This window comes from Phyllostomus discolor, chromosome 7 (genome assembly GCF_004126475.2).
Source record: "Phyllostomus discolor isolate MPI-MPIP mPhyDis1 chromosome 7, mPhyDis1.pri.v3, whole genome shotgun sequence".
Classification (NCBI taxonomy): Eukaryota; Metazoa; Chordata; class Mammalia; order Chiroptera; family Phyllostomidae; genus Phyllostomus; species Phyllostomus discolor.
In genome coordinates this window covers 59,595,981-59,617,664 of record NC_040909.2, presented here as the reverse complement: position 1 = coordinate 59,617,664, position 21,684 = coordinate 59,595,981, and the positions used below count along the sequence as shown (strand labels likewise).

The 21,684-nt window shown below is 45.8% G+C and overlaps 2 protein-coding genes across 10 annotated transcripts in view; one reads left to right on the top strand and one right to left on the bottom strand.

The window, feature by feature from the left end:
• Nucleotides 1–12,285, top strand: part of LRIG1 (leucine rich repeats and immunoglobulin like domains 1) — a 103,074-nt gene extending 90,789 nt beyond the window's left edge. For 2 of the 5 annotated variants that reach the window (XM_028518860.2, XM_028518861.2), the window contains 9 exons: nucleotides 550–621; nucleotides 4,429–4,592; nucleotides 5,547–5,867; nucleotides 7,127–7,408; nucleotides 7,893–8,312; nucleotides 8,866–8,991; nucleotides 9,498–9,644; nucleotides 10,216–10,497; nucleotides 10,596–12,285. In XM_028518860.2, the coding sequence (XP_028374661.1) occupies nucleotides 550–621; nucleotides 4,429–4,592; nucleotides 5,547–5,867; nucleotides 7,127–7,408; nucleotides 7,893–8,312; nucleotides 8,866–8,991; nucleotides 9,498–9,644; nucleotides 10,216–10,497; nucleotides 10,596–10,855 (2,074 nt within the window). In that variant the 3' untranslated portion in view covers nucleotides 10,856–12,285. Of the gene's footprint in view, nucleotides 1–549; nucleotides 622–4,428; nucleotides 4,593–5,546; nucleotides 5,868–7,126; nucleotides 7,409–7,892; nucleotides 8,313–8,865; nucleotides 8,992–9,497; nucleotides 9,657–10,215; nucleotides 10,498–10,595 lie in introns of all 5 variants that reach the window. The other 3 variants (XM_036030996.1, XM_028518859.2, XM_036030997.1) reach the window with 2 other exon arrangements.
• A 1,351-nt stretch (nucleotides 12,286–13,636) lies between these two features.
• SLC25A26 (solute carrier family 25 member 26) overlaps nucleotides 13,637–21,684 on the bottom strand; it is a 151,935-nt gene continuing 143,887 nt past the window's right edge. For 4 of the 5 annotated variants that reach the window (XM_036031000.1, XM_036030998.1, XM_028518902.2 and 1 more), the window contains 2 exons: nucleotides 20,401–20,474; nucleotides 13,637–14,027 (listed from right to left, as the gene is read on the bottom strand). In XM_036031000.1, the coding sequence (XP_035886893.1) occupies nucleotides 13,910–14,027; nucleotides 20,401–20,474 (192 nt within the window). In that variant the 3' untranslated portion in view covers nucleotides 13,637–13,909. The remainder of the gene's footprint in view (nucleotides 14,028–20,400; nucleotides 20,475–21,684) is intronic. The other variant, XM_028518904.2, reaches the window with a different exon arrangement.

The window sequence follows — 21,684 nt, the reverse complement described above, 5'->3', positions numbered from 1 at the left end:
GTTTGGATAAATCCACTCCTCCTTTTCCTGTCCTGCTGTACCCCTGCACCAGGTCCTCCACAGACCCTGGTCTCCTTCCCACTTTGGCAAGGGTATTTTGTCCTGGCCAAGGCCTGTACCTCCACTAGAACAGCTTAACAGTGCTGAGTACTTGCTGAGCTTTGCTGAGTGATTTTTCTGTGTGGTGGTTCTGGGGCAGATGACTCCAGTACTTGATTCTTAGTTTATTTTGTCCTTGAGTCAAGTTTGATCTCTGTTAGGAAAGGTTTGCCTGTTGACTTGTTGAGCAGTCCTTAACCTAGCTTTGATGCTACTCTTAAGGCTGGCTTGGTTCCAGAGTTATTCCATATGCTTACATCAACACATGTGAAATAATAGCCATTTACACTGGAATTAACAGAAGGACACAAGCATCTGGCTGATACCTGTGGCTCATTCGCAAAGCCAAGGCTGTCCTGAAAAATGCCTGAGTCTCTTAGCTCAAACATGGGGCTGACTTGAAGGGTACCCAGAGTCCTCTGCATAGGTAAAGAGTATTCTTTTTTGCAGGAACCTTGGCGAGAATGCTATCAGATCTGTCCAGTTTGATGCCTTTGTGAAGATGAAGAATCTCAAAGAGCTGTAAGTACCTGGGACTCCAAGACCACGGTTAACATGAGTAGAGAATTTCAGAGTAAGAAACGCCTTACCTGGATTGTGTCTCATCTTATGTAATAGGTGTGATCATATATCATTGTGTGCAAGTTAAATTGTCTTTTAAAAAAATTCCCTGTGGGGCTTATTCTGGATCAGGGGTAAGCTCACTTTTCCTTGAAGGGCCATATTATAAATATTTTCAACTTTGTGGGCCATAGGGTCTCTGTGTTGATAATTCTTATTGTAGCAGGAAGCAGCCATAGATAATACATAAAGGGACGGGCAAGCTGTTCACCGGTAAGTTTGTTTGCAGAGACAGTGGGCTGCACACTGTGGTTTACTCCCGCTGTTCTGAATGATATGCAGTGAATGCTCCAGAACAAGTACAGACATCCCTGCAGTTGTGTCAGGGACAAGTTTTCACGTTTGGAATTTTAAAATGAAGGGCCTGTGTTGAGAGGGGCTTCTTTAAAGAACTTGGTGGGCTGTGAGCAGAACAGACATATCTATGGCATGGCCACATATGGCTGTGGGACAGGGAAGTGGTGCCGAGCCCATATCTGTTTCAAAGGTCCCCTTGGAGTTCATGGTGGTAGTGTTGCCACTGTAGACTGTCACCATATAGGCTCTTGGGTGACAAGAATTAGAAGAGCTTACCTGTGTCCTTGTCTGTGGAAGAGGAGGTAATCTAGGTATTCAACTGGTGATACTCAAGTTTCCTTTATTATTCCTATACATAAGTCTGATCCTGCAGCCAGTGAGTCCTAGCTATAATATTAGTTCCCTCAAGGTGCGCTGACGGAGTGGAGAGGCCAAGGGTGGGCATCTTTGCACCCTGACTTATTTCCTGAGGCTGTGCCGGGTGGACACTAGATTGTAGGGGGTGGGAGTAGGAATGGGGAAATAGGGAGCTGTAGTCCCCATAGTTGGAAATCAAAGCAGAAGCAGGTCCCTGATGACACTCCTCTAGGTGGCACCTTTTCTTTGCTGTGAGATTCCAGTCTGTTGAGTAGATGCTTTTTTGTAGAAGGGTCATGATTTTAGAATGGGAGTTCATAGAAAGATAGCTACATGGATAGATAGGTGATGAAGCACGCATAACGAAGCATTTATTGTAATATCTAAGTGGTGAGGACATGAGTATTTATGTTTCCATCAATGTTTCTGTTTTTGAAACTCTTCAAATATAATGTAAGTTGGAAAAGTCTAATTAAATGGGAAGAGAGTATTTTGAGAGAAAGCGGGAAGGACACAGAGACAAGATTTTCCTTTTGGCCTCCTAAAATTCCAGTTTCTAGTTGGGATTAACTGGATCCTTCCAGGTGCTTGGACACCCCCTACCCCCCACACATCTGCGAGATTCTGGAGACTCCACCTTGGCCCTCTGCCTGAGTTTCCCATCATTCACTGCATGGACCCAGCTGTGGTTGGCCCTGGTCCCAGCCTTCCAATAGAGAAACAGTTAATTCCACTTGGTCATTTTCTTCCCCCATCCGATCACGGCAGGTTGTACTATGTGCTTAGTCACCCTCTGGGTAAATTTCCACATGTGATGATTAGAAACACACTCAGAACTGGAATCATGACAGTGCACGGTGGAAGCCAGCAGAGGGCTGGGATGGCTGGCAGTGGCAGCTGAGGAAGTTGGCAAAGCTGTGCTTTTAGGTGGTGAGGGAGGAGTGACGGTGGTCTGCAGAGCCTTGGGGTTGCTGGTCATGCCCTTGTCTAGTCTCTCAGCTCAGCCTTTGTCTTTAAAGCAATGTGTGTATGTAGATGGGAGGTCAGGGGTCAGTGTCTGGCTCCCTTTCTTCTTTGTCTATCCTGTTGGTCCGAACTTATTATTTAGGAAAGCTTTCTCTCAACCCCGAGTGCCCAGTGGCTTCTGAGGTCTGAACATCTGTTTGAGGTGGCTGTCATTGTGGAGGAAAAAGGAAGTCCTCGGGACCCAGGCCAACAGACTAACTGTGTGGTGTGAGGCTTGACCCTTCTACACTATTTCTGATCAAGAACAAATGGCAAGTCTGTTTTCCCCAATGTGTTCTTGTGGCTTGAATGAAATATGTCCCTGTCCCCCGCTTAAGTGCCTGAAGCCTCACAGTGAAGTCCCAGTGTCTTCCTCTAGACTTTTGCGTGCAGTAACACCCAGGCTTTCCTGTTGACTATGTAGAAAGGGACAGTCTCGCCAAATGCCCTGTAATGGGGAGCTCTTCACCCATTACATTTTTTTTCTTGTTCTTCACCAAGGCGATGAGGTTTCCAGTCCACGTGGCAGCCTTTCCCTCCACACACACGCCCATGCTGGGAAGCTCCTCAGTTGCTGAGCAGGACTTGGCTGTGTCCTCATGGTTCGCTGTGACAGCCTCCCTGCCCCTACAGTAACTCTGTGGCAGAACAGTCCCCCAGGTGTCTTGAAGTAGAGTTACCTGCCCACCAAAAAATAGATTCAAAATCTAATGCTGGTTTAAAGATCTAATATGGGCAAGCATCTAGCTTATAATGGCTTTGCGAGCAGTTATTTGGGTCTTTAAAAAAGCACTTCCTGGAATAAGTTTAATATGTTAAGAGGCCTGACTAATCTGGGAATGATGAGGAGCAGGAGGGAAGAGTAGATTTTACAAAATTTAGTCAGCCTTGGGTTCTCGGGCTTTTGTTTCATTTTCCCATGCTGTGTACTAGGGCAAGTTCCTCTGCGCATTAGAAGGCCAGTGTGAAATGGAAGAAAACACAAAAACTGTCCATTTGGTTGCTTTGTTTGATGTCTGAGGAAAATGGTGGGTGGAGAAGGAAGCTATTGCCATAATATTGGTCCATGTGACATTTTGGAATTTCTAGGTACACGTCCTAGAGACAGGTGATGACAGGGAAGCCTGTGTGTCTTCTTTCTCGGTCTGCATCCTTGCTGTGGGCCGGACCCTGTTCTGCGCACGTGGCCTTCAGGTCTTCCAGGAATGGGGCTGCAAGGCTCTTTGGTTGGCTTATCTTCGAGTGACTCCTCAGGAAAGAATGTCCACTGAGGTGGCGACTCAGATTTCTGTTTAAAAAGCTGATCCTCAGTTGCTGAGAAATGAAGAAGAAAATATTCTCTGTTTTGGTTGGAGCCTCACAAAACCAAAGTTGTGCATTCTCATGCTCCCCGGGCAGTGGCAGTTAACTAACAAGTGCTATTTAGGGAGTGGAGGCGACTTCTGCCGGCCTCCCGATAGGGCTGGTGTAGAGATAAATACACAAACAAGACAGAAGCCGTCAGCCAGGCTTACATTTGGAAGAAAACATGCAGCTTTGCCAAATAAAAAGATAACAGTCATATAGAAATAGATCCCTTCTCAGAACTTGTTTCAGAATTTAGATCAAAGTCTCTGATTGAAGTTGGAAACTCCCAGTGGTTAAAGAGGAGAGCATCATCCCTCCCCACTGGATGGTCAGAGACCAGGAGAGGTGACCTGACCACCCCAAGGTCCGGTGAAAGCAGTGTCTGTCCCAGAACATGTGTGAACTCCAGCTTGGTGTTATTCAGGTTTGTGCTTAGGCTAGCATATCAGCGTCACCTGGGAACTTGATAGAAATGCAGAGTCTTGGATCCAGCCCCAACCTACTGAGTAAACCAGAAGCTACATTTTATCAGAATCTCCAGGTAGATTCTATGTGATTGAAGAGGAAATGGGAGAAGAATCATTTCCCTTTCCAGTTCGTGGGTGTGAATGGCAGAAGCTGATCAGAGGTGGTGGATCATTGTCTGAGAGAATATTCCTTTTTTCAGTCACACCTCAAACACCCCTTTTGTTTTTCTTGCAGCCGCATCAGCAGTGATAGCTTCCTGTGTGACTGCCAGCTGAAGTGGCTGCCGCCGTGGTTACTGGGCAGGATGCTGCAGGCCTTTGTGACAGCCACCTGTGCCCACCCGGAATCACTGAAGGGCCAGAGCATTTTCTCTGTTCTGCCAGAGAGTTTCGTGTGTGGTAAGACTGTCTTTGTGATTATTTTCCATGAAGGGCAAGGAGCCAGGAGGAGCTCTTCATTATGGGAGTGATTCCTATGATCAGAGTTAAACCCTAGCCCGTGGTTACCAATCAGCTGCTGAATGCAATTTATTTTCCACTGAAACCACACATAGTATTTACTGCATAGTTGCCTCGTTATGTGGTTCTTGGCATCCACGTGTTTAATGAGAAAGGAGCAGGGATTGGTTCAGTTACAAATCAGAGTAATCAGTTACAGGAAGATAGTTTGTGTTGTTTCAAGAGTGTGCTGGAGACCGGGTTTAGCTGTGAATTTGCCCCGTGTGTGAGGCTGGGGTATTAATGTGTTTCTTTCCAACCCCAAGATTGAAAGGTTAAATACAGGAAGAACTAGTCTCAGGAGAATAGCTGCGTAAAAATAATTCCTTAATGTTGACTTGCCCTCTTGCTGTTTCTCAAACCACTGAAATCTGTACTTGTAGCTTGAAATTCTTTTTTCTTCTGATTGTTGGAATGTAGGTCTTGTCATCTTTTGCCCAGGGCTGGCTGAAGTCCAGTGCACTAGCTCAGATAGGAATAATGCCCTTGTGGTCAGTAAGATGTGGTCACAGAACAATGAATTTGAGTTGTTCCTGGTTTGTGCTCTGAGCAGGAGCCAGAGTGGGATTCCCAGGCCTACCTGGAACTGCCAGACAGGTGTGAGTCCTGCTGCCTCCTGGTCTGCCCTAAGCTCTGCGGTCCCTGCTCTGATGGTCCTGACCAGGAGTGCCTCTAGGGATATGGGAGCTCCTATGCTCCTACTTTTTGGGTATAGCCATAGCCAGTGTGCCTGCCAAAGTCCTCCTTCCCACATCCAAAGATGTGAGGTCCTGCTGTGTCTGGATCTGGAACAGCAGCTGGATCCTCTGTGTCCTAGGTGCCTGGGGGACTTAGAGTTGGCTCTTCTCTTCCCAGATGACTTACCAAAACCACAGATTATCATCCAGCCAGAGACGACTATGGCTGTGGTGGGCAACGACATCCGGTTCACATGCTCGGCAGCCAGCAGCAGCAGCTCCCCTATGACCTTTGCCTGGAAGAAGGACAATGAGGTCCTGGTCAACGCCGACATGGAGAACTTCGCCCACGTCCGGGCACAGGATGGGGAAGTGATGGAGTATACCACCATCCTGCACCTCCGCCATGTCACTTTCAGGCACGAGGGCCGATACCAGTGTGTCATCACCAACCACTTTGGCTCCACCTACTCTCATAAGGCCAGGCTCACCGTGAACGGTATGGAGGTGCCATCTCATTATCCTGGTGTTTGGCTCCTAGGAGTCCGAGTGCGACTGTTCAGTCAGTTATCCCTGTAGGGATGATTGAGACAGCAGTAACACCATCATTGGGACAGTCCTATTTCACACTATTGCCTTCGTTAGCCCCAGAACAAGTTTTGAAGATTAAAGGGTTATTTTCAACAGAGTCTTTGTTTTGAGGGATTTTTTAATGCAGTTATTATGTTAACTGAAATTGTGAGCCCAAGCCTTTTATTTAGCAGTGAGGGCAGCCAGGCACACTTCTCAGAGGCTGTGGCGTGCAAAGCTGGCGTGAGTGCTAGCCTGAGAGCAAATGGTCCTATGGATGTTTGACAGGCAATTGTTACTCTGCAAACAGCTTTGGAGCCCGTTGAGGTGGCTTTCTTCAAGACTGCTGTTTGTTGTAGTGAGTTTAGAACAGAAGGAGAGAGGTATAGAGCTTTAGTAGTTAACCACCCACCCCTGTAACCTAACAAGATTTTCCTGATTATTAAACCTCTAATAAAAAAACGCTAGAATTAATGTGTTCTTAAGCCCTTGCAGACCACAGAAAAACATTCTTTACTACATTTTGGCTGGGTCTCTTGGCTTTTCTGAGGGACTCCTCATTGTTTCTCAAAAACTCAGTGAACTGTTAGACTCCCCACCAAAGTAACCTTGATTGGAATATGTGGCTGACCACTTCCCAGTGTATCAGGGAATATTTGGGGTAAGAATGCGGGATAAGTGCTTTCAGCTTGCATGTACACAGTAACATGGCCTGACATTCCCTCTCCAAACGGGTTTCTTCAGGAAGGAGAGCTCACCCACTGCTTTCTCTGGGTGCAGGCACGTCACCCTCCCTCTGTAGTTGCTTCTTGCCGCAGCAGATGTTTGTGTTTCTCAGGCTCTCTGTTGGTACTCACGGTGGGCCAGCACTAGGCCCTGGCATTTATGGGGTGTCACCATGTGAGAGACAAGGGAAATGTTTCATTGAAAGCCTTGGTTTGAGGGGGTGCCACCAGTCTCAGTGGTACAGAGTGATGGATGGAAGTGCTCCACTGTGGTCGTGGGCAGCTGGGCAGCCTTGGGGACATATTACTACTGTTTCAGAGGTGAGCGTAGTGGCTGTAGGCAGACCTTGGCATGCAGGGTGGTGAGGTGGTGAGCTGACACCTAGGAACGGTGGGAGGGCTGGTTGCCAGAGGGTTATGCTGGCCTTTGCATCCCATAACCCAACCGGATTGTGTTTTACAGTGTTGCCGTCATTCACCAAAATGCCCCATGACATCGCTATCCGGACTGGCACCATGGCCCGCCTTGAATGTGCTGCCACTGGCCACCCTAACCCCCAGATAGCCTGGCAGAAGGATGGAGGCACAGATTTCCCTGCTGCTCGTGAGCGACGCATGCATGTCATGCCCGATGATGACGTGTTTTTCATCACTGATGTGAAAATAGACGACATGGGGGTTTATAGCTGTACCGCCCAGAACTCTGCCGGCTCCATTTCAGCGAACGCCACCCTGACTGTCTTAGGTTCGACTGTTGCTACACTGGGTGTTTACATGTGTTTGTGTGTGTGTGTATGACAGAGGTTTTCTTAAATATCACAGATACCTAGAGGCAAGGTTCTGAAACCATCTTTGAGCCTTGAGGTTCAGAAATGTGGTAAGCTGTTTCTGAAAACATTCTAGGCTACTTTCTAAGATTTTTTTGAACAAGTGATTTCATCTTTTTAAAAAAAAGGCTTAGGTATAAACACTGTAGATGAGAACCACGTCTGAATGGGGCAGGATAGGTGTAGAAACACAGGACAGTTGGGGAGCAGGCCAGTTCATTCTCCTTGTAGGAGCCACCCCCAGCATGGCAGTGACTCAGTCAGTGTGTTAGAAGGGCTTCTGAAAAGCTTGCCACTCCAGTAGAAGATCTCATATGGCATTTCACTCATGTGGTGGTTTGTCCTTTGTCCAGAAGCCATTAGGACACCCGGAATAACTGTAAGATTTCCTCTGCCTTGCAGAAACCCCATCCCTGGCGGTGCCCTTGGAAGACCGTGTGGTGTCCATGGGAGACACAGTGGCTCTTCAGTGCAAGGCAGCCGGCAGCCCTCCACCCCGCATCACCTGGCTCAAGGGGGACCGCCCTCTGAGCCTCACTGAGCGGCACCACTTCACCCCTGGCAACCAGCTGCTGGTTGTACAGAATGTGGTGGCTGAGGATGCAGGCCAGTACACCTGTGAAATGTCTAACGCCCTCGGCACAGAGCGGGCTCACAGCCAGCTGAGCGTCCTGCCCAGCCCCGGCTGCAGGAGGGACGGCACCACTGCAGGCATCTTCACCATCGCCGTGGTGTGCAGCATTGTCCTGACATCCTTGGTCTGGGTGTGCATCATCTACCAGACTAGGAAGAAGAGTGAGGAGTACAGTGTCACCAACACAGGTGAGTCCCCACTGGCCAAGTCGGTTTTCAGGGAGAAGGAGAGCAGTGACGTTTGGGGGGTAGGCCAGGTCCAGAGGCCCTTGAAGGATTTCAGTGTATTTAGAACTCTAGAACATATGGGAATATGGAGCCATTCTGGACAGCTGAGGCTTTAGTGTCATTGATACTCTTTTAACTTCCAGGAATTTAGCATTAGGTGGGAATACTCTCCAATTATGAACTCTGCAATTTTCTGTCTCTTTGGTAATTCAGAGGCATCCTGGGCACACGCTTTGTTGCCACAGTGATCTCAGTTTTGTGTTTCTGTAGCTCGGTCCCTTCGCATCACTACTTCCTCTCTTTTGTGCACTTGGGCATCTGATTGCCACACTTTTTACACCTGGGTATAAAGTAAGGCTCAGCACATCCTGGGAGGGCCTCTTGAGTGCAAGACTCCACACAGTCTCTGCACGGCCCTGACAGCTACCATTGAGGGATCCTGTGTCTGTGTCTATATTCTTGTTACCACAAAGGACTGGGACACCTGGTGGGTGACTGTCCTGTCTCCTTGTAGATGAGACCGTCGTGCCTCCAGATGTTCCAAGCTACCTCTCCTCTCAGGGGACGCTCTCTGACCGACAGGAAACTGTGCTCAGGACTGAGGGTGGCCATCAGGCCAATGGACACATTGAGAGCAATGGTAAGGCCTCCAAGTTTGATATGACTGTTCCCATGAGCAGGAGGTGGCCTCTAGCCCTCTCCCAGGGCAGGCACATAGCATTACACCCAGCGCATTTGATTTGGAAGGCTGGTAACGGAAGCCTGTTGGGTTTTTGGACCTCCCTATGCAAGTTCTACAAAGTTTTAAAACCTCATCCCCTAGGAAATCACTATATTGAGCTTAGCATCTTTTACTAAGAGTCTCAATTCCTCTCATACGCAAAACTCTCACAAGGCTCAGTGACTTCAGTGGGGGAGACAGAGCACATGCTCAGGGCAAGTTGATCCTTACAGGAACTTGTTCCCAGGGCTGAGTGCTGAAAGGTCTGCCCACCGGGAAGGCAGTCTTAGAAAACGGGCCTGTGAACCATCACGCTAGAGAACACTTCAGAAATGGCTGTCCTAGCAGTGTTGTCCATTCTTTCCATCAGGCTTTCTGTGACGTGCTAGGCCCAGCATATCCAACAGTGTGGGGCTCTATTGCAGGTATTTGTCCGAGAGATGCAGGTCTCTATCCAGAGGCAGATGCTCATGTGGTTACCTGCAGGCAGCCCAAGCTCTGTGTTGGGTACAATAAGGAGCCGTGGAAAGTGATGGAGAAAGCCGATGGCACACCTGGTCAACAGAAGATGGGTATGTCAGGAGGTATTTTGTTCTTGAAATCCAAATCTGGGCTGACCTCGAAAACGAAGTGCAGGGGGACACATTATTGTCTAAGATTATCTCAGAAGTTGGTATTCAGTGGAAGTTCTGTGGGGCCTGGTTCTCTCTGAGTTTGAGTAGGGTGTCTCTAAAATAAACTGATAGTGTGGTGAGTCTGGACGTGAACTTTCCAAATTTATAAGCAACCTAAATAAAGGCAAAGCCCAAACAAAAGGACCTTTTCACCAGGGCTCTGGAGATTATGTTTCTAATTGTTCAGAAGATTCCTGGCTTCTGAACTATGTGCTCTCTTCAAATGAGATTCCTTTCTGGACCAAAGTTGTCTGACAAAGAATTTAATCTGAAATGTTTAAACATGGAAGACCCATTCTTAATGGCACGGTATTTGCCCAGTAGTTTTTATATGAACATACTGGGAGCGTGGGGGGTTGTAGAGTTGATGAGTGGGGCTCTGGCCTCACAGAGGTGGAGTGCAGCAGCCTCTGTGTGGGGGTGGAGGCCTCAGTTGATGGTTCTCGTTGTCTCCGGCTGTGTGTTGCAGAGCACAGTGGCCCAGTTGTATGCAGTGACTGCAACACTGATATGGACAGTCACTCCAAGGAACAAGCCTTCTGTCCTCAGCCTGTGTCCAGAGACAGTACACAACCAGGTACACCAAACAGCCAGGAGCCCAGTCACAGTGACCAAGAACATTCTCTACGTCTGCCCAGTGGGACTCTGGACAGGCCCCACACCGACTGCAGGGAGTCCCTCTACCCCAGTAACCATGACAGAATGCTGATGTCCTTGAAGAAAAAGTCTGGGGCACCCCCAGATGGCAAAGGTAAATGTTTACTTTCATCCCAGGAGTCACCAGCATCTGGGGTGGGCATGGAAACAGCCAAGCTAGGGGGTCTGACGTGCCCTCTCCTTTCTCGTTAGGGGCCTCTTCGTGGACGTTAGCAAGGTTGTGTGAGCCAGACTCCATAGACCTCCAGCCTTCCTCTACATTAACTCCTGGCAGTTCTGAGCTCACACGAGCCCCTTCGGGCTTTCCCGACATCCCCAGCGAAGGCCAGCACTTGCTTCTTTCCAACGGACAACTCCCCAGAGCATGTGACTCCGGTACTGAGTCCACACCACTGACAGGACAGCTCCCTGGGAAACGGAGTGGGCCGCTGCTGTTTGCACCACAGATCTAGGCGTTGTCTACCTCAGCTCTTGTGGCAATCTCTATGGGAAAGAGAGGTAGGAGAGGCTGTGAGGAAGCTTGGGTTCAAGCGTCACTGATCTGTACAGTTTTAACTTCCATGTGGAGTGTCAGTAGTCTAAAGGACTTGCAGCTGAAGTCACAGAATGCAGGAGGCTATTGTGTACAAAAGGCAGAAAAGTATTTGATATTGTTGTACATAAGAGTTTTCAGAGATTTCATATATATTATATATCTTTTACAGAGGATATTTTAATCTTTAGTGCATGGTTAACAGAAAAAAAAATCGTACAATTTTAACAATATTATTTTTCATACCAGGTTGCTGTTTAATTTTGGAAGGAACGGGGATAGTTCTGGTGCCTTAATGTATGGATAGAATTTATAGAAGCTAAAAACCACATTTGCTCTGAGGAGTTGTAGTGGGTGGGAAGGATGGAAAGTCCTACCTGAGTTGCACATCATAGGACAGGCCCCTGGGATGCTTTATAGGCAGAGCCTTGGTTTGCATTGGAAGTAACTTCATGTCAGTGTTGCTCATGTAACTTCTGTGGTGCCTCCTGCCGCAGACCCCCCTGTGGAGCCCAGACCCACGGTGTTCGTGGACCTCTGCAGTGAGTGACTTTCTCGTAGTTTTGAGTTCTTGCTTTAACAAACATGAAGGGGGGGCGGGTTCTTAATCCACCACCAGCATTTGTTCCGAACCATTAAGCCTTCCTTCTATGATAAAAGCAAATGTGGTCTTGTCAGTATCATTTGAGGCTTTCTAATGAGATAGAAGTTGCTGCTGTTGATACCTGTGGATTTTTCAGTGATGTTTTAGTCTGCCAATAGGACTAATATATTGATCTTAAGGGAGAAAAAGGATCAAGTCCTTCCTTTCCAGGGCTAGCTTATCTTGACTGAGGACTGGGAGCAGGCCTGTCCACACCTTCCCTCGCACACGGACCCAGGCTTGGACTTGCAAGCTTTAGCCCTTGACCTGGGTTCTGGGTATATTTGCACTTTTGAGACCGGTAGCTAAACATCTTGTGAGTGCCAATGTATAGTTCAGGAAAAATTACATTGAAACTAACAAGGTCCTTAAAAGCTCAGAAAGCAAGGTCCTTTAGCAAAAAAGCTGAAGGTATACTGACAAAATGGTTACTTTGTTAAATTTTACTGTCAGATGTCATCACTGTTCCAAAAGGTAAGCACATTTAGAATTTTGTTAACAGTGAACTGATTAATATTACTTCCACAACATATGTGAATTTGCTGCTTCTGAGAGGCAATGTGAAAGAGGAAGTATTACTTTCATGTACAAAGTTATTTATTTATAGAAATTTTGGTACAATGTACATTGAAAAACATGTAAAATATTGAAGTGTCTAACAAATGGCATTGAAGTGTCTTTAATAAAGTTTCATTTATAAACGTTAAGTGTGTTGTAGTAGACTATTCTGCATGGTGTGGGCCCAGCTCCCACTGGGAGATGCACAGGACCCACGCCCACGGATAGGTTTTCCCGTGGGGAATCAGGCCTGCAATGTACCTAGGCCACTATGAGTCTTGCTTTTTGCTAAAACTCCCTCACCCTGAATTAAGGACATTTACTGCAAAGCAACTTCCTAAAATTCATGCTAAACCTTCCAAGGCTGAGTGTAACCTGTCCAACTACTTTTGCCTTTTCATTTGTAAATATCCCTCTTCTGTGATGTGATTAGCAGCATTGGCTCCTTTGTTTTCTGTAAAAGGTAACCACCTAAAGGGAGCCTGTGCATAGTTGATGAGGACCTTCCTGTGATGTGCCCAGGGAGACAATAAAAGTTCATTGGAGCAAGGGCTGGGGCTTTTGCTCCCCTTGAGAGAAAAGCCATGCTGCCCCTTTCCTCCCCCACATTCGGTAATCCCTGTGAATGTCTCATTTTCATCCATAATGATGTGGACCCCATAAGCCGGGGTCTGCATCAGTGTGTGGCTTGGGTCATTCTTCTGTGTACATTAACCAGCATCACTTCACCCCATTTAATTCCAGAGATGCCCTGATAAATGCAGTCATTCTGCCTTTAATTATCATCTGCCCTCCTGCCCTGCCCCCCGCCCCCCCAAAAAAAAAACTTAGGCAGAGCAGAATGGTGTGCTGTGGCACTAGGGAAGACATAGCAGCATTAGATTTCTCAGATTCTGAATTTTTCCAACACCTGGAGCTTATTAGTCAAACTCTAGAATGGTTACCTTCCCATTTCATCCCTTCCACTTCCAGTGTTGAGCTTAAAACTTCAGGAAAAGTTTACTGATTAGGAACCAAGAAATAACGCTGTCTGCAAAGCTGGCCTGGCCCATCCTTTGGTCTGAAATGGAAAAGAGTGGAGTGCAGCCCAGCTGCCACCGAAGCCCCCAGACACCTTCTGCCCCCAAGCCCAGGAGGCCTGCCTGGTCATGGGCCTGCAACTGTTTGCTTTCTTTCACACACCACATGGGCCGCTGGATACTTCTCTGTCAAATACAACTGTGTACTTTTACAGGTTAAATTTGAGGGCCCAGCCTGGTTACCTAGCAAGAATGTTCACATGCACCTGTAGTTCATTCTTTCCAACAAAGCTGTAAGCTTACACAGTAGTGATTAATCCAGGAGAGAAACGCACTCTCATGTACCACTGTTTCCCTGGCTCTTCCCTTCCCCAGTCTAGCCATTCTTTTAAAATTATAGCCATCTCTGTCGAATCTGCTATCATGGGGCAGGAAACAAAAGGTCAGATACAACCAAATGAAAGCTCTCAGAGGCCATGACTCAGCATCACCAAACTTATTTATTAAGTGGTTCTGAGAAAATTATTCAGAGTACCTCTATGGACATTGTTTTCTCTCTTTCTGGCAAATAGGCTGATGACCTCATTCCAGCCAGCCTATAGCACAGAAAACACATTCTCCATGTCGTAATCTGCAGAGCTGGATTTCAGCACTGTGTTTTGTGGTTTAGACAGCCGAACAGCTGCTCGCTGGACTGGATCAGCTCTCACAGCATGGCCCCTTCATGAAAGAAGGGGATGCAGGGCCGTGGGATTCATGGGCTCTCTTTGCCAAGTTTCAACAGCAAGCTGCGAGTTTGGTCATAAGCACCAAGAAAGATGAAACCTCCCAGACTGATGGCTGCCATTCGAGGGAAGACACCTGCAAATAATCTAGGGGCAACAAAACAAAGATTTAAAAAAATATTTTGTGTGTAAAAAAGGTTAAATTCCAACACCCACAGCTTGCTCAACTCAACACTCCATGCTCATTAAACCCCACACAGTACTTAAATGTGTGTTTTTTCCTTTTATAATGGCACTAAATTACATTCCCAAGTAGACTTGCTAAAATCTGAGCCCAGCTGTTGGCTGGCAAAAGTGGCTACATACCAGACAGCTTACTTGTGAGCACTCACAATTAAGTCAAATAATTAGTCAAGAAATAGTAACTCTGTCTGCACAATAGTCCTGTTTAAAACTTTCAAACTCTTTCTGTCTTTTAGAGATGATGGAATCGGCAAGGGGTCAAGGGGCACAGCCCACCCTGGAAGCCCGCAGTGGTCTCAGGGGGTTAGAGGAGACTTTTGGACAACTCTGCTGTTCCTCCCATTGACTCAGGCACATTTTGTCCTTGGAGACCCACAAATATGATGCCACAGTGGGAGGCAAATCTCCACGGATTCTGTTTTCTTTCTCCTCTGATGAAGGGGAAGAAAGGCGAACAGGGCTATGGCAGGGAAAGGAGTAGTAGCTTCGTGCCCAAGCACCTCAGAAGATGACTTACTGTCAAAGTTGCAACTTGGAATAATTGAGGAAATGCAAAGTAAAAGAACAATGTTACAATGGATGTATATTGGAGATTTCACTCATTTAAAAAAAATCCTCACCTGAGGATATATTTATTGATTTTAGAGGAGGAGGGGATAGAGAAACATCAATCGGTTGCCATCTACATGTGCCCAGACTGGGGATCTAACCCAAAACATTTTAGTGTATGGGGTGACACTCCAGCCAACTAAGCCACCTGGCCAGGGCAGAATTCATTCTTTAAAAACCCTCCCATAGCTATGCGCAGGTATCTGCTCGAAGATGTTCATCATGACATTGCTAATTTAAAAAGAAAAAAACTGCAAATAACCCCATCTGGTTACACAAATCCTGGTGTAGTGTCTACACACAGGGGAAACTGAAGTTGCGAAGAATGGGGCAGGCAGGAGATACCAACACAGAAAGTATGCACAATGGATTCTGGAAAAGTCAAGTCCCAAAGCTGCTTGTGTAACGTGAATGTATGTGTAACACATATGGTAGGCATGTGTCCTAAACTGCACCTGGGGCATGGCATTACAGAAAAGAACTTGTATTTCTGTAATAACAACTTTATTTTTTAACCAAGAGTATTACTTTTGTAAGCACAAAAACAAAATTACAAAGAAGTAGTGAGTTTACTAGTGAAAAGATCAGGTCTACAGAAGAAAACTGAAAATGGTCAGGTTATGCCAATAGTAGTTTGTGTATCTTCTCAGATAAGAGAAAAGCCTCCACAATAAGTAAACGGTGGCTTGCTAGGAAATGCCAGGAAGAAAGCCCTGCTGTCCAAGTTGAGGCAGCCCTGGCCACCTCCTTTGTGCACCATGTACGATGAGGTCAGCTTGCCCCTTAGTGTGCAGCGCTCAGCACTTTTGAGGAAAGCAGATTGGAGGGTAGTGTTAGGGCATCCTGATTTTAATTAGCTAAGTAAGGACTTAAATCATTAGGTAAAATACTAGAGATAAAATTATAACCTCTTTTTCTTGTCTAGAAATAACCATGAATATTTTATGGAAGACCAAAATACACTTGTAAGAAAAAAAGTTGTTCATCTCAGCATCATGCAAATTGTTTTTGCCTGAGGTGGTTGGTGAGGACAAAAAACTCATAAATTACCACTCTAAGGCCACTCTGTCCTTATGGCTTGAAAAACAGATTAATCACCTTGCCGTAACCCACAAAGGGAAGGGTGTGGGAAGGAGGCCAGCAGAGGCTGAGTTGGGAGACCACGCTGGCCACAAAGCCACCCTCCCTGCTCCTTTCTATCTGACTTCTCTTTAAAGCCAGGGTCTTGGTTCAGCTTTTGCATCTAATGAGCTCAGCTGCTCCTGGCAAGAGGCAGAAGGAAGTAGTTTATGGTTTCAATAGATGACAGTCAAATTGTTTAATATAACGCATAGCCTTAAAGAAGGCATTTGTACAGCAAGGCAGACAAGTAGAGCAGGGCTGTTCTGAGTGAGCACAGATCAAACAAGACGGCAGACATAGAGCGCTTAGCGGAGGGCACACATGGCAGTGGCAGTTCTTATGTACAGGGCACAGTCGAGAAAAACACAAAAGCAGGAAGGAGCGCTGCAGGGCAAGCAGTTTCCTGCTCGTTTTCTGAATGCTGGACCAACGAGCACACCACAGTTTTATTTTGGAGAAACCAAAGGTGTGCCAAAACATGAAGCAAACCAACACGACACCAAAGTGTCACCCCTTTGATTCTCTCTGAGAGATTAGCACCATTCCACTCTGACATGAACCCTGAACCTGCTGGGCACCCAAGGACCTGGTGATGTTGGCAGGTGCATTCAGGGTGGTGGTAGGAGTCCGCAGTGTGTGGAAGCAGGACTGGTGGAGCCACTGAGACGCCTGCAGGGCTGAGCATGTGTAGGACCCGTCATCAGAACACTGTGCACAATTGTTGGAGTTTTTTGTTTGTTTTCCCTGCTTTTGGTTATAGTTCTTTTGTCAAATTATTGTTTGTCTTTTATCATTTTAATAGGAAGCTAGTGAAAACTGTCATTCCCTAAGTGATAAGCTTGGCTCCTGGAATACTGTGCATATAGGTACATTGTGCTTTATTACATTTTGTTTTATTGTCCTTCACAGATGTTGCTTTTTTTTTTTACAAATTGAAAATAAGACTCTCCACCAGCAAAAAGATCATAATTCACTTCATTGTGGTGCCTGGAACTGAACCCGCCCAACTCTGAGGTCTGTTGATACTAATAAGAGCCCAAGACTTAAGGAGCTTCCAGAATTAAGCAAAACTCCAAATTACCTTTTCAGGGCTGACAGTGGAGACAGAGGCCCTTCGCATGTCTCTGACCCCCATCCTCTGCCCATGATTCCGCTCTGCCTAGTTATGTAACATCAAGTTCACATCACAACTGGAACAGGGAAGGTTTCATGTCAGCTACTCAAGGAAATCCCTTCTGTAGAAGCTCTCAGTGGCCACTATTTGGCCAATCAAACTTCTTACGATCCACATATCACCACTTTCTCAAGACAGGCAGGTGGGTCACAGCTTGATACCAAATCCACAGAACTAAGGTCAGAAGCAGAGCTTTGACCAAGAGTTGCCATAGAATCAAATATGAATTATATTGAAATGAGTAAGACACTGAGATTCGGCAGTCTGATCTTATGATCTAAAAATGCTACTATGTGTCACGCCTCTGTGTAGCCTCAAACTAACTGGAACAGTAAGGGTCTTTTTCCTGTTACTAAGCTGCTTTAGCCCTCACTTTCTTCTCACACCATGTCTTCGTTCAGTGTGGAATTGTTGTCCAAATCAATATGCCTCAGCTCTGAGCAACCGCATTCTTATTTCCTCCCAGTGTGCTATCCATAAATGGCTGACCAGGCACAGAGGCCATCACTCTGCCCTTCCCATGCTTGACTGGTCCTCTCTGTTAATCTCAGTTCTTGTATCAGAATCCTTACATCCTTCAGGCAACCAGCATCAGTCCATCAGAGTGGTCATAGGCACACAAGCATCCAACACTACCTACTTTTCAAACTTCCAGATGGAAACTCTGAATGGATAATGAGGCTGTTCTTCAAAAATCTTACCTGAAGCCTGACCAACATGCTTCATGATCCCCAAACCATCAACCAACTAAAATAAACTCCTGTTGTCAAATAAATGAGGAGATGGCACCACCACCCTCTGTGTCCGCACCAGTCAACCCTGTCATGAGGCTCAGTCATGACCTTCTCCCCAAAGGAGGCTGCTGCTTAGGAAAATCCCTGGTAGATGATTCCAAAGAGAAAATTGTAATTTCACGTATCTGTACAGACCCCAGCATTCAGACAGCTTTGTAAGTATCTGCTTAAAAGCAACACTGAAAATAACATTTTTAAGTATAGTTTATTGATTATACTATTACAGTTGTCCCATTTTCCCCCCTTCATTCCCCTCCACCCTGTACACCCTCTCCCACCCACATTCCCCCCCTTTAGTTCATGTCCATGTGTCATAAGTTCTTTAGCTTCTACATTTCCCACACCATTCTTGCCGTCCCCCTGTCTATTTTCTACCTACCATCTATGCTACTTATTCTCTGTACCTTTACCCGCTCTCTCCCCCTCCCACTCCCCTGTTGCTACCCTTCCATGTGATCTCCATTTCTGTGGTTCTTTTCCTGTTCTAGTTTAGTTTGTTCTTCTTTTTAAGTATGGTTGTTAATAATTGTGAGTTTGCTGTCATTTTACTATACATGTTTTTTATCTTCTTTTTCTGAGATAAGTCCCTTTAACATTTCATAAAATAAGGGCTTGGTGATGATGAACTCATTTAACTTGACCTTATCTGGGAAGCACTTTATCTGCCCTTCCATTCTAAATGAAAGCTTTGCTGGATAGAGCAACCTTGGGTGTAGGTCCTTGCCTTTCATGACTTGAAATGCTTCTTTCCAGCCCCTTCTTCCCTGTAAGGTCTCTTTTGAGAAAGCAGCTGACAGTCTTATGGAAACTCCTTCCTGGGTAACTGTCTCCTTATCTCTTGCTGCTTCTAGGATTCTCTCCTTCATTTTAATCTTGGTTAATGTAATGATGATGTGCCTTGGTGTGTTCCTCCTTGGGTCCAACTTCTTGGGATTCTCTGAGCTTCCTGGACTTTCTGGAAGTCTATTTCCTTTGCCAGATTGGGGAAGTTCTTCTTTATTATTTGTTCAAATAACTTTTTCACTTGTTGATCTTCCTGTTCTCCTTCTGGTACCCCTATAACTCAGATGTTGGAACGTGTAAAGATGTCCTGGAGGTTCCTAAGCCTTTCCTCGTTTTTTTGAATTCTTATTTCTTCATTCTTTTCTGTTTGGTTGTTTCTTTCTTCCTTCTGGTTCACTCCATTGATTTGAGTCCCAGTTTCCTTCCCATCACTATTGGTTCCCTGTGCATTTTCCTCCATTTCACTTAGTGTAGCCTTCATTTTTCATCTAATTTGCGACCAAATTCAACCAATTCTGTGAGCATCCTGATCACCAGTGCTTTGAACTGTGCATCTGATTGGTTGGCTATCTCTTCATCACTTAGTTGTATTATTTCTGGGGCTTTGATCTGTTCTTTTGTTTGGGCCATTTGTTTTTGTCTTGATGCGCCTGTTACCTAGTGAGGGGCAGAGCCTTAAGTGTTCACCAGGGCAGGGCAACCCAGTTGCCGGGTTGTGACACAGTATGTGGGAGAGGGGTCCAAGAGAGAACAATGGCACTTGCTCCACTCTCTGCTGGATTTCAGTCACTTTCCCTGCTTTCCCCAAGCAAACTGGGTCCCTCTGGTGCTGATTCTCATGTGGGTGGATTTGTGTACATCCTGGGACCCTGTGGGTATCTCCAATGAATTCTCCTGTGATGCTGGAAGTCTCTCCTAGAACCTCAGCCCCCACAGGTGTTTTCAATAGGTATTTTGAGGCTTTATTTCCCTGAACTGGAACCCTGGGTTGTGTGGTCTGTCTCACTCCCCAGTTCCACCTGGTTTATCTGCACGCGAACGTGGGGCCACCTTGTGCACGGCATCCCTCCACAATCCACCACCTTCACTTGCCAACTCGAGTGAAGCAGGCCCTCTCTGTTCGGCTACTCGACTCCGCCCCTCCTACTGGTGTGGATGAGTGTTTCCTCAATTTTCTGTCAGTACTGGTTGTTTTTTTGTTTCTAAATTTTTGTTGTCCTTATTTTGGTTGTGCGAGGTGGCACAGTGTGTCTACCTATGCCTCCATCTTGGCCGGAAGTCCTGAAATAACATTTTGAAGACAGCTTTTGGGGATATGATGCTAAAGGTTTGAGGCACTTTACTGATAATACAGAGCAGTGCCTTCAAGTAGGGGTCATGCACTACAGGGTGCTGGCCGTCATTTGTGGCTAGTAATAGTGAACAGTACCCCAGACCACAAATGCTTTCTCCTGATAATGTTACCCTCACTCACCGAGTTCCTGCATCACATAACTGGAAGCCTGTCTTAATGCTGCAGCCCAGAAGGTAGCAAGAGGTACACATGTGGGCGGCATCTCACATCAAGATTAACAAGGCTGGGAATCACCTTGCTAGAAGACTGTATCACCTTGATTGTGTGATATTATCTCACATAACCAAAATCAAATGTAATGTTTGGTCCAATACATTAAAACAAAGAGACCCCCAGCCAGGGCATAAGCAGAAGAAAGAAAAGGATTTGTCCTACATCAGGCCAGAAGAAGACAAACCAGTGGAGAGAGTGAGATAGGTGAACATTCTTTCTCATTCTTACCCTGACAATCCCTGTATCCGCCAGACCTCATGCAGGACAGAGAGGACATTCCCACTAGCAGTGCTGGAACCAGCCTGCATGAAAGGACAAAAGAGAAAACTGTTATCTTATGAAAGTCTCCAACTTACAGATGATATCCTTGGGTACACAGCTCCCTAATGCCTTTATCTAAGATAGTTTCAAATAGACTGGGGAGTTTCTGAGGAATCAGGAGCCCTGGATCTCACTGCACCAGAGGGCTTTATCTTCAAACCCACAAGCAAGCGCTGATTTGGCTTAAAGCCACAGAAAGCCACTTTTCCTGGTCTTATTATCAAAAGATGGGTAGAGCTCACCCAGATTATTCACATACAACTACTGTGTTAACAGGAAAATCACACCCAAGTAATTCACAAACAGCCACTGAACAAGATAACTGTAACAATATAATTCCTGTAAAACTACCAAACAGGAAAATAACACCCAGATAATTCACATAAAACCATGAAACAAGAAAACTACACCCAGATAATTCACATACAACTAATGACCAAGATATCCATAGCCAGATATTTCACTTACACTACTAAGCAGGGAAATCACACCCTGGTAATTCACATACAACCACTGAACAGGAAAACCACAACTAGGTAATTCATGTACAACTACTAACTATGAAATCCATACTCAGATAATTCACACATACTACTAAATAGGAAAATCACACTCAGATACTGACATACAACTACTGACAGGAAATACACATCTAGATAGTTCATACACAACTGGGGGGTAGAGGGAGGGGTGGAGAGCGATGGAAAGCAGTATCAACTGAGCTGAGAAAAATGGAGGATAGTCAGTATAGATGGTACAATTATGAAACTCACCTAAGTAGCTAATAAACACATTTATTGAAGGGTGCTATTAATATGTTCAATGTAAACATGGTTGACCTCTTAGGAAAAGTCATGTACTTTTCCACAAGTGTATGACTTTATTTTTTATTGTTTTAGTCTCCAGCTACGTTGTATGTATGGCACCCGGGAAGTCTGTAGTTGTTTTTTTTTAACAATATTTCTTTTTAAGGAAAAAATTGTAAGAATTCTGACAACTCTCCTAATTTATCCAGTTAAGGCCAAGCATGAAGTTCAAGAGCCTGTTAATTCACCTGTTGTGTGGCATGAAGCAAGCTGACTCTGAGCCTCAGGTCTGTCAATGGTAAAAACAGAGGTAATTCGAATATAGTCGTACCACACAGAGACCCTACCAGCCCTGCTCACTTACATAGCGTAGTTGAAAATGATT